We start from the raw sequence: 12,142 nt of genomic DNA, 5'->3' as shown, positions 1-12,142 counted from the left end.
ACTTGAAACCCCTTCCTCTTTCGGAGTTTATGTAGGAATTCTTCCCTATTTTCTTCTAGTACTTTTTTTCATTTTCTTTCTTTGGAATTTATATCAGTGGAGGTAGAGACATGGATCCAAATATTTTTCAAAATGACTAGTGTCCAAACACAGTTGATTGAAGAGTCCAGCTTTCTCTCACAGATTTGAGATTATACTTTCATCACATATTTAACTCTCCTAGAAAATTGGGACTATTTGTGGACTTTCTCTACTCTTGCTTTTGTCTGTATGTACATTTTGCTTGTAGTTCCTTACCACAGATCAAAGTCTGACTCTGGAGCTCAGAGAGAGAAACATCAGCCTTTTCATAGCTGCTACAAAAAAGTAAAATGCTAGCATTGTTAAATGACAATAAAGATTAAACTGTTAACGGAATAAAAGTGCTAATTGGTTTTAACTGCTCTGCAGAAAAGCTGTGCTTTTAAGAATTTCATTACTTTCTATAATTAAACATTAAATTTTAAATACTGACTAGAAACACCAGTGGGTTTTCAGGCAAGAACTTCCTGTCTTCTCCATTGCTTCTGTTCTTCTCCATTGCTAAAATGTCTGTGTGCATGGAGGATAAATATTTCGTCATTAAATATGTATACAGTATTGCAAAACTTACAATGAGAATGAAATTATACAGCTGTGAAGACAGACAAAATCACCAGAGATCTACAAGTTCATCTGTAGCAAAATTTTATCTGAAGACCTGCAGAGAGTTATTTTAAAGTCTCCATTTTCACTTTTTAAAAGTAAAGTATTCTTATAACTTTTGATTTGGTAAATTTCTTTTGCTTGTTATTTGGAAGGAAGCCTGGAATTATTAAGCCATCTACTCATAAAGAGCTAAGTTAGAGACTTAAAGCCAGGAAACAGAGGACAGTGGTCTAATGGTTACCTGGTAGGGGCTTTTTCTCAAGTGGAATTGCCTCCAGGGCACCATATTTTAGGGCCGCTTGTCCCCTTGAAGGCGTCTATGAGAACCATGCGTAGTGGAGTGCCTCACTGGGAGTTCAGTGTCCTATGAAGACATACATTCACCTGAACTCTACTATTCCTTCCTTATTAGAACACAGCAGAGAGAAGATGGACAGTACTTTATTTCAAGTGATTCTGGAATTGAGTGGTGAGATGGGATAAGAAAGAGAGAGTACTCTCTTAGATCCCTAGAGGAGTGGAATTTGAAAAAGAGCCATTTAGGGAAAAGACTAAAAAAAATTATTATGTCAAGATATACAACATGCTGACTGCCTTGGGTGGAAGGGTCCCCAAGACCACTCTCAGGCTCAGCAATTCTCTAGAAAGACTCACAAGACTCAGGAAAAGCCATTATACTGACGGTTATGGTTCCTGCAGTGAAAGGTGCCAATTCAAACCAGCCAAGGGAAAAGCACAGGGATGAAGACCAGGAGAGACCAGAAGCAAGCTTGCAGGGTCCCCGAGTACAGTCTATGGGGACATACTCAATTCTCCCAGAATGACGTGTTATAACACATGTGAGGTGTTGTCAACCAAGGAAGCTCCCCCAAGCCTTGGCATCCAAGATTTTTATTGACGGTCAGTCACACAGCTGTGCAGTGTCCACAGGACTGAGCTCGACAACTCAGACTCCAGTCTCCACCAAAGGCAAAACAGGCATTCACCACAAGTCACATTGTTAGGATGCACTCATTTGGTCAAACTGGTACAGTGTGGCCAAGGCCTCAGGCACATGCAAACTCTTATCAGGCTGAATATTCCAAAAGCTGGAGGTTACATTCTATAAGCCAGCCAAGGAGCCATTTGGAAAAAAGGACTTTCTTTGTAATGTGCAGGGTTTGAGCGACCCATACCTGCTAAATTAATCCTTTCCTGCCCACTGTCACGTTAGTTCGTTTAATTAAAAGGAAAAAAACTATCTTGTGACAAAGTCTTGTTGTCCCCATTTTATAGACGAGGGGTAAGGAGATAAAGTAACTTGCGCAGGTCAATCCCCTGCTGACTTCCCCTTGGCCCCATTCCTCTCCTGGCAGCACTTACCAATTGAAAGTGTTGGCCTTTGAACAATGTAGCGGCCTTCCCCACTACTTGAAAAGCCTCGGAGGCAAAGACCCTTGTATATTTTTCCCTCTTTTTCATCCCCAGGCTTAAGACAGCACCTGGCTTATAGTTCTTGATAAATATGCGATAAATCAATATGACAGGCCATGACATCATGGTTGAAATTTTCCCGTTAGTCTCCAGGTCCTATAGTATTATAATGTCCTTTATATCATCATGTCAAAGAAAAAAAGAAAACACCTGGAAATAAGAGTGTCAGTCCTACTTACCTGTTAGAATTGTTATGAAGCCCTGTAGACTATTCTTTAAAGCTGAAAGGGACCTTAGAGATTATATTCTTTAACATTTTATTTTAAATAAGAAAAAGTATTAATTTTATGCAAATACCTTCAATAGAATTCCAGCTTGGAGTCAGGACACATATTCATTTCCATATACTCACTTTTTCTCTGAATAAATGCAATTGAGGAATGTGCATTTTGGTGACAAGGGGGTTAGGATATTCAAATGCAACTAGCACCTCTATCTTAGGTCTTCCCAAGTTAAGACAAAGATTCTTTTAGTTTTTTAGTTCTTTTTGTCGTTTTCTTCCTTTCTAAGCCTCTGCTTCATGTGTCACAGTCTTAGGCTGCGCAAATATGGCTTCTAATTTATCCTCATTTGGGTCCCACTCCCTTTTAATGAAATAGTAACCCGTGGAAAGAGTTCTACTGGCCAGTTCTTCTCAAACTATCATGTGCATGTGAATCACCTGGAGATAGTGTTGAAATGCAGATTCCAATTCAGTCCTCTGGACAGGCTCCAATGATGCAGGTGTGCTAGTCCACTACCAAGGCAGTAGCTATCAAGATCATTTTATCTGTCCCCTTATCATCTTCTCTAGTACTGGCTTGCTATCACAAAACTGTTTAGACATATAAGAAAAAAATCTCCATATCTGTTCCTTACCACCCCCAAAAGAACATGTTTCAAACAAAAACCTGGGAAACCTAAACTGTTCATCCCAACACCACTGACAAAAGTCATAAATACAAGCCAATTTTACTGAAGAGTTTTTACTTCCGCTTGGTTTTAGGTACCTTCTAACTAAAATGGCTTTGTTTTTTTATGCTAGCTTGTTTTTATTCCTTGTTTCTTGATCAAAGAATGAAGTTAACTTAGGTTTTTATTTTAGAGGCTAGAAAACCCTTACTGTCAGCTTTCAATCTCCCTCCCTGGGAAGAGTTAAGTTCCAGGAAGTGGATAAGTGTTGGACCTTTTACCTCTCAACGACTGAGTATGAAATAACAATTTGTGTCTTCATTATCTCGTTTCCCAAGGCAAATAAGCAGTGTTTTTCAGATGACAATGAACAAAACTCAACCTCAAACAAGAAACGCTCACTACTTATCAATGGTTTTCATGCTCCTGCTGTTGGATTGCTTTACTCCTCTGAATCAACAAAGAAAGCTCATTTGTTTTACTTTGTGAAAACCCTTCATTTTTCCCCCAGACTTTCCATTTCACGCTGTGTGAATTTTATTGAGATCTCTTTCACAGAAGCTAAGTGCTGGCTCTGTGGGGCCTTAACGGATGGCATTCACAGCCTCTGTAATGTCTGAATCCTCTTGAGACATTTCTTTTCTACTGAAACTCCTTGGAGAATCATAGAGAAGAATCTAAAATCTTTTTGGTACTGGAAGATGTAGTTTGGCGTCATGAACTTTTTGTGCAAATCTTTTGATGTTGTTACCGCACAAAATTGGGGTTCTCTTTCCTCATGTGCATAAATGGCCAATTAACTACAACATCAGCCTTTGGGAAAAGAGATCAGCTTGGTTCTGTGAGATCGCCCTGCAGGGAGGCAAGGGGCATGTGCCCTCAGCTGTGTCTCCCCAATTCAGGATTTGGGGTAAAATTTAAGAGGTTAGGGAAAACAGGCTGGCACATGGACATGCTGGTGGGACAGGTTTTGATTAGTGGCCTTCAAGCAATTATGGTAAGGTTTTAGACATTTATGACAGGGTTCTAAACATGCATGATGAGGTTCTAAACTTTTTTTTTTTTTTAAAGATTGGTACCTGAGCTAACATCTACTGCCAATCCCCCTTTTTTTTTTTTTCTGCTTTTTCTCCCCACATCTCCCAAGTACATAGTTGTACATTCTAGTTGTGGGTCCTTCTAGTTGTGGTATGTGGGATGCCGCCTCAACATGGCCTGATGAGCAGTGCCATGTCTGCACCCGGATCCGAACTGGCGAAACCCTAGGTCGCCGAAGCAGAGCACGCAAACTTAACCGCTCGGCCACAGGGCCGGCCCCTAAACTTTTATGATAGGGTTCTGAACATTTTTGATGAAATGGGGAAGGAAGTTTAATACCATATCTTCCTGAATGAGGAACTTCTCACTTCCGATAAGAGTCCGACTTTCAAGTTCTAGTCATGTCCTGGTCCTTGGGTTCCGTAGGAAGGAGGATCTTTGGTTCCGTGGTTATTTCAGGTCTAGATTTCCTCTTCTGTGCGTGCTCTGGCCATGCGACTTGGCACATTTTCTGAAAGGCAATTCTTAATTACTCTGTTGATAAGAGATGAGGTCAGTTGAACTGGTCCTGAAGGCCTGTGGTTACACTGTTATAACCTGAAAAACCAACAGCACAGCAATCCAGTTAGCGTCCAATATCTGAGTAGGAACATCATATTGATATTGATTGGGTCTTTCCAAAAGCCTCCGATTATTTTTAAAAGCTAGCTTAAAATATTAATTTAAACTATTTGTCTTTGTTAAGAAAACTGACCTGTAATCCTGTTGCCTAAGAAATTGTCCATGGTTTCATTCCAATAAAAATTACATTTGAAAAAGTAGTTATAATTAAATAATTGAAAAATAATTTGTTTTCTGATTTTTTCCTCTTGAATTTACTTTATAAGAATTTTTAATATTAATTTATGCTGGCAGAAATGTCATAGTAATAGCTGTATAATAGTCCAGATAAAAATACTAAAATTAAGCCAACCATTTCTCCACAGTGGATTTGAGGTTACTTCCATACTTTATCTATGTTGAAAATAGTAATAGCTAACACTTTTGAGCACTTAATATGTGCTAAACAGCACTATAAATATTTTGTATGTCAAGTCTTTTAACTGTCATAAGGATCTTATGAGATGGTACTATTATTTTTCGTACATTAGAGGTGTATAAGGGGACTCAGGCAAGTTATTCAACCTGCCCAAAGTCACACTGCTGGTAAGTGGCAGAGCCAAAATTCAAACCAAATGTTCTAATATGCAAATAGAGTCTCCTTTACGCCATGTTGTTTTCTAGGTTGTACCAAGATTTACGTGAGGATTACTCAGTTTAAATAAAAGCTTCGGCCTATGTATGCAAATTCATAAACTAGGAAATGTATAGTCTCCTCCTTGGTCCTACTGCAATAAGCATAAAATTGCATATTTTTCTTGAGTTCTTAAATGTCAAGCAGTATCAAGTCATAGGAGATAGTGCTGTGATGTCACAAATGTGAAAATCCTTAAAGAAAATGACCATTTGTTTGTACTCTTTAAGTACCGGTAAGACGTGCATTGCAATAATCTAAACCACTTTTATCTGTTCCTTTACACTGTTGTGAATGCTTCATCTTTAAAAACCCAAAAATACATGGATTTTCACCCTTAGTTTTGTTCTCGAGTATCATTTAAAGACTCACTTTTGGGTTGGGTGGTTTGGTTTAGGACAAATCTGCTTCACTAACTGCTATGAGAGTCACAGAGGAGGGTAGCACAGGGAAAAGGCATCTTTTACATGGAGAACTGTTACGCACTTGAACACATGAAGACCCATCTCTTTCCCTATCTCTATTCTCACAGAATGTGTGACACAGGAGAAGGACTATTCACTTTTCAAACAAGGGAAGGAGAAATGATCTATCAGAAGGTCCATTCTGCGACACTGGCCATAGCTGAGCAACATGAAAGATTAATGCTAGAAATGGAGCAGAAGGCCCGGGTAAGGCTCCTTCCTTGGTAACCTAATAGCTTGGAAATGAATGTCACGAGGTCTGATGCACATCGTGTATATGTGGGTCCATTTATGTAGCACCTTGGTGTCTACCCCTATCCTGGCCCAAGAGCTCGTCCCGTTTACTGAATCTCATCTCTCTAATACCCTTTTTAGCATATGACAAAAGATGTTATCTGTGGCCACTAAGAGAGAACTCTGCACTCAATGTGTCTACTTATGACTTGTTGCCTGGTTACCCAAAAAGGGGTGGAATGCATAGAGAATGAAACAAGAAGCAATACTTTCTGCATCTCTCCACATAGAAATGGACGATCAGAGATTCAAATGTGGGTCCAAAATAACTAGGAAAATTAAGTTACTACCAGAAAGGATTCCACTTTCCTTTTTGTCTTTATATTTATTCTGGAGTCTCTGAAACTTCTAGCTTTTTCTGTACATGTTTCAGAGCCAATAATAAAATGTTTGCAGAAGGTGCTTATACTGATTACCAACAGAATGATTTGTCTATTATCCTGTCCTGGATCTATACTGCAGTTTCAGGATCAAGGCAAGAAATAATTTAGTAAAGAATCTGAATTAGTAAATTTTACAAGTAGCTGAAAACAAAAAATTGTAAGCCTTACTACTAACTTCCTTCAAAAGCAAACAATGGAAGGATTATTGGCAATAATCTTCAGAGGTGAATTTTCTCTCTTCCTTCGGGTTTTATAGAGAGGCGTCAGATTTCATCTGTGAGAGGACAGGTGGAGGACAGGGAAGTAGGTGGATCATTCACCAGAAAAACACCCATGATTCTATTCCAGTTTAAAGACTACAGAGTTCTATATGTAGTATTATATTGGTTTTGATTTTTTAAATGCTCAATTACATAATATTTTGAAGTATAAAAGAAAATTATCTTTTAAATATAAGAAAACAAAGAAGATGTAGTTTAACAAATGATCTTTTATTATTCTTAATGCATTTCTAATGTTCTCAATATTACATACACATTTTTATCTCTCTATCTAAGGTATGGTTTAATGAGCCTTCCTAATTCCTAAGGGTGACAAATGCAAATCAGGCTTATAGGACATTTGGCCTTCCATGGGGAGGAAGGAGTAGCTTGAACATTAGTGGGTTTATTAATATGACTCTGGGATTAAATGAAGAACCACCAATAAGAGGTTGATATGACTTAGTCTTCTTGAAAGATTTGGGTTAAATTTAAACCATTATAACACTTATCTAATCAATGTGACATTTTTCTAGTGGCTTAAATCAAGTGAAAAAATATAACTATAAAATTTCAAATTATTTCAGAATCTTGAACATTCATTTCAGCCCATATTTGCAATCTGCTGATGCTCCTTTGCAACCAGAGTTAACACTCGTGATATCACTTGCTATTAGTTAACAATTGGAGTTCTTCTTTAGTTATAGTTGTTCTGAACAGGCAAAATGCTCATAAGTAGAGTCATTTTAAATTATATTTTCATGACGGAAATTCCAAAAGCTCTTTCATGCAACTGTTTAATTATCTGCCATAAAGGAGAGCACTCAGTTTGTGTCCTGGGTTCACATCCCAATTTCACTACTTATTGGCTTTGTAATCTTGGGCAAATTATTTAACCTCTAAATGTCCATTTTCCATTATTTGTAAAATGGGACTATGATAGTTCTACTTACTTGGTTGTTATGAAGTATTTACACATTAATATATATGAAGTGCTGAGAACAGACCTAGCACCTAGACATACCACGAAATGTTCATTATTATGATGGTAATCCATCTATAGGAGTATTTTTGAATAATTATAAGACTTGCAACGTTTGTGAAGACACTAAATTGTTTTTCCCAGGTGTAGCTAAATAATATCTTTGAATTCCTTTCAAGTATGTCTAACAATCTCGTGCCAAAAAACTTGCAAAATGAAATTTAATTCACATTTGCCGTTGATGCTGTTGTGTGTTCATCATGTCCTGTGCCACTGAGAGGCAAGTCCGGGAGAGGAGCGAAGCAATTGCTGTGAGGGAGTTGGAGATGGCCTACCAAGATCCGCTTACCACTTACCAAGATCTCAGGCAATCTCAAGCTGGAGGGGTACACCATGGATCTGGTGCTCGAGATGGAAGGGAAAGTGGGGCAAATGTTTAAACAGCAAGCTCAGTACCACTCAACAACTAGAAATCACAAAATCAGAGATTCCATCAACTTGGGGCATGCATGTAAATGGAGCATTTGGTTTAATTTTTGAAAGGATTGCACCGCTATGCTTTTCTCTGAAAGTTAATACTAATAAAACTAATCTATATCTAGTCTATTGTTTAGAATAAGCTGAGCTAATGATGCTTTTCCTAGCGCATGCTACTATAACATGAAAACTGTCCCAATTCCCCAAATTCTAGGACCATTTGCAAAGGTTTCCAGGTATCCAGACACAACTTTTTCTTTTTATTCTGAGACCTCCTCTACATACATAAAATTCTCTTAAAAAAGAAGTTCCAACAAGTATGAAATAATACTTAAATACCCTCCATCTAACGCTTCATTAGCTCTTTAAAATAAAATGAATGCCTGTGCTATAAACTAGTCAAAAATATAACTTTGGAGTTGGAAAGATATCAAAAAAACTATTTAAGATACAAAAACGTACTTCATTTATTATGTGTCTACTACAAAATAAGATGGCACTGTTCATTGGCTTTCCAGTTATAAAACTGCGCCATGTGAGATTGATCAGATAGAAGATGTTTACATATTTTTAGGATAATTAAACAGATTTTATAAGATTAAATTACTGAGGAGCTAATAAGCAACGAATGCCCCAAATATAGTTGTTCAAGCAACTGAAGCATTTACTCATCCTTTTTTTTCTGCTTGAGGAAGATTAGCCCTGAGCTAACATCTGTGCCAATACTCCTCTATTTTTATGTATGGGATGCCTCCACAGCATGGCTGATGAGTGGAGTAGTTCTGCACCCAGGATCCAAACCCGTGAACCCTGGCCACTGAAGTGGAGTGTGAGGAACTTTAACCACTGGGCCATGGGGCCAGCTCCTACTCATCCTTTTAAAGAGACATGATTTAAGAGTGTGACTGGCCTTATAGATAAACAAACTTGAATGAGAAATAATGTCTCAACAACCATTTCTTAACTATAAGAGAAAGAATTCTATATAATCTTTTGACATCACATGTGTGTAAGACTTTGTTTTACCCTAGTTTATTACCTTCCTTCTTGGGCAACACAAGAATAAACATGTTTTTATGTATCTCCATAATCTAAGTTAGATGGTGTTTCTATCTTGCTTGAAGAATCTGATAGCTAGAAAAAGTTCCCAGCATTGTGAATAAAACAGTGCATTTGAACTGTAGAGTAGTGGATAAAAAAGAATAACTAAATTGATAAAGCTGTTAAAAGTGGATATTTTGATTTCCTTCCTGAGAAAGATGATGAAAGAATTAATTTGTTTCTTTTATTTGTATTGCTAGAATAGAAAAATAATAAGGAAAGTCTACAAGAATGACTTCCTTTTTCTTTTTAAACAATGCTATCCTTATTTATTCAGGGGCGTAAATCTGCTCATGGCAAGTACAAGAATGATTTCCTTAAAGGAGAACAATAGATTGCTAAGGTCCATCAGGATGACTCAGCACATGGACATATAATGACGTCCACACATACAATGCAAAGAATCAGACTGTCTTCCCTTTGGACAGTGCTGCAAAATAGGAAAAAAATGTAGGCCACTACTGGGCAAAGTAAATTCTAAGAAATTGATGTAAGAATGCCGTGGGAAGATAATTAAGCCTACTTTCAAAGGACGTAAGCATAGTTGTCAGATCCTGGGATGCATTCAATGAATGCATATGCATTATGTGGAAGCAGCGCACCATAGTGACTAAGCAGGTAGATGTTAGAGAAAGACTAACAGGGTTTTGTGACCTTGTGCAAGTCACTTACCTTTTCTGTGCCTTTTTAAGGGAAACAAGCAGCAATAATATCTATTCAGAGTGTTAGAATATCACCTGACATTTAGTAAAAGCTCAATAAATATTAGCTAATTCATAAAATGGCTGGCAAAATAAAAAACTTAGTTTTGTTTTATTTTTAAATGGGTAAAATTTTATAACCACCATTAAAGTTCATCCCAGCTTTCCTTATGTGCAGACATTGGAAATTAATTATACAAACCTTACAAGAGCCTCTAAGTATCTACATATTTCAAAGTCAAAAGACAGCAAAAAAGTTTTTAAACACCTATGAAATTTAATGTTTTAACATGTATTCATCAAAATATAAAGCACAGCTCTGTAAATACATCTACTTATAGATAGATATAGGTAAATAGATTGATTAATAGTACATATATTCTTAAAAGCATTACTGATTACAGGTAAGAATGGTGTTCAAAGTATTTATGTAGATATTTGTAATAATTTCTGATATTATTCTAAAGCCCAGATTTTTTCACACTCCATGAAAGTATTTTGGTCATTACATGGTTTAACTATATGATAATAACATCCATTTTGTTTCAAGTTTAATGAAAATAATATTCCACAAAGTGCAATTTTAAATGACATCTAACAACTTCCATTAAATGTGTAAACTACACTAAATGTATAAACTACATTTTATTTGTTTGTCTGGTACAAACTCAGTGAGGTATCTTCTAATTCCTTTCCATTTATCTTGGGTAAAATGGAAGATTAAGTGTGAGGTGTCCCCTATTGAAAATTAAGTCAAGTCCGTGAGGAACCGATTGCCCATAAACCTTCAAACTTCAGAGGACTGTTTGAATGAATCCAAACAGTGCCGCGCTTGACTGGAAAGGTCCCGGGGTTTCTGTTTCTATATAGTTTTCAAGTTTCATGAGGTTTTTCCCAAGAACAAGTAAAAACTCAATGTTCTCCGCTGAGACTGCGCTTGTCTGCAGCATCTCCTTATTAAGCAGAAGACATGTTTTTTCTTACAGACACACATTTCACATGTCACAGTAGCTAACCAGTTATATTTCTGTAGTGCTTCTCCTCTGCATTATTTGTCCCTACCCCATCCCTCTTGTCTCAGACATATCAGGAAACCTGTTGACGTAGCCACCCTACATGAGGCATTTCTTAACTCTCTTCATCATACAGAAAAAGCTTCGACTATCCTTTCCCAGGTTATATTGTGCGTGTGCACAAACACACACACACACCCCCCACTGCCAGCCTTGCTCACCTTTCTCCCATCTGTCACCCCCCTCTCCGACCTGCCCATGCTGACCATCTGCTCCTTATTTTCATATTTCTTGGGTTCTGTACTTCCGTTAAGCTCTTAGACTTAGATCCAAGTAGTATATGCCTCTGCCTTCATTGTCATTCCTTTGATAGCTCATTTTGGACAAATTTCCATGTCTTGACCATATACATACATAGGCGCCTCTGGTCTAAGCCACTTCTCCTATGCAGTAGTAGCAATAATGACACAGCAGTCTTTACCGAGCACCTTAGATGTGACAAACATTGTCATTCTAAAAGCATCATCTTATAAAATATTTGTAACAACACTGAAGGTGCTTTATATTAACTCCAATTTAGAGATAAGGAAAAATTGAATCTTAAAAAAAAAAGTTTGAGTACCTTGCCTGAGGTCAAATGAGTAGGCAGCTGTGGAGTTGACATTTGATAACAGGCGGCTGATAGCAAAGCTCCTGTGCTCAAGAACCTCCGGATTCTGCCCCATGTATGGTGGTGTTCTACTCTGAACAGGGGAAGGAGGCACTCGTGTTCCTGCCATGGGCCAGTAGAATGGCCCCAATTGGTGTAATCCTCACCTTACCGCTCCCTGAAGAAGAGGGCTCCAATACTTTATTTTACAGTGAGTTGCCGTGAAGAGGGAATAACATCCTGGTCTCTGAAGCCTCGGAGACATCACTCACTGGCTGTATCACCATGTACAATTTATATTATCCCTCAGAGTCTCATCTTCCTTGTCTGTAAAGTTCAGATGGCATATTTGCTGGCAATTTATGTGGATATTAAATGGGATAACACATATAGGTTTGCACATTGCCAGGCACATAAAGAATGACTCATAAATGC

General features: G+C 37.6%; 1 protein-coding gene across 2 annotated transcripts in view; it reads left to right on the top strand.

Moving 5' to 3' along the window:
* The window catches only part of DOK6 (docking protein 6), a 407,036-nt gene that overhangs the window by 300,511 nt on the left and 94,383 nt on the right, over positions 1 to 12,142 (top strand). For both annotated transcript variants that reach the window (XM_044774853.2, XM_044774858.2), the window contains one exon: positions 5,916 to 6,054. In XM_044774853.2, the coding sequence (XP_044630788.1) occupies positions 5,916 to 6,054 (139 nt within the window). The remainder of the gene's footprint in view (positions 1 to 5,915; positions 6,055 to 12,142) is intronic.

This window comes from Equus asinus, chromosome 7, assembly GCF_041296235.1.
Source record: "Equus asinus isolate D_3611 breed Donkey chromosome 7, EquAss-T2T_v2, whole genome shotgun sequence".
Taxonomy (NCBI): Eukaryota; Metazoa; Chordata; class Mammalia; order Perissodactyla; family Equidae; genus Equus; species Equus asinus.
Note: the sequence above shows the minus strand (reverse complement) of the source record. Positions and strands in the feature narration are given on the sequence as shown.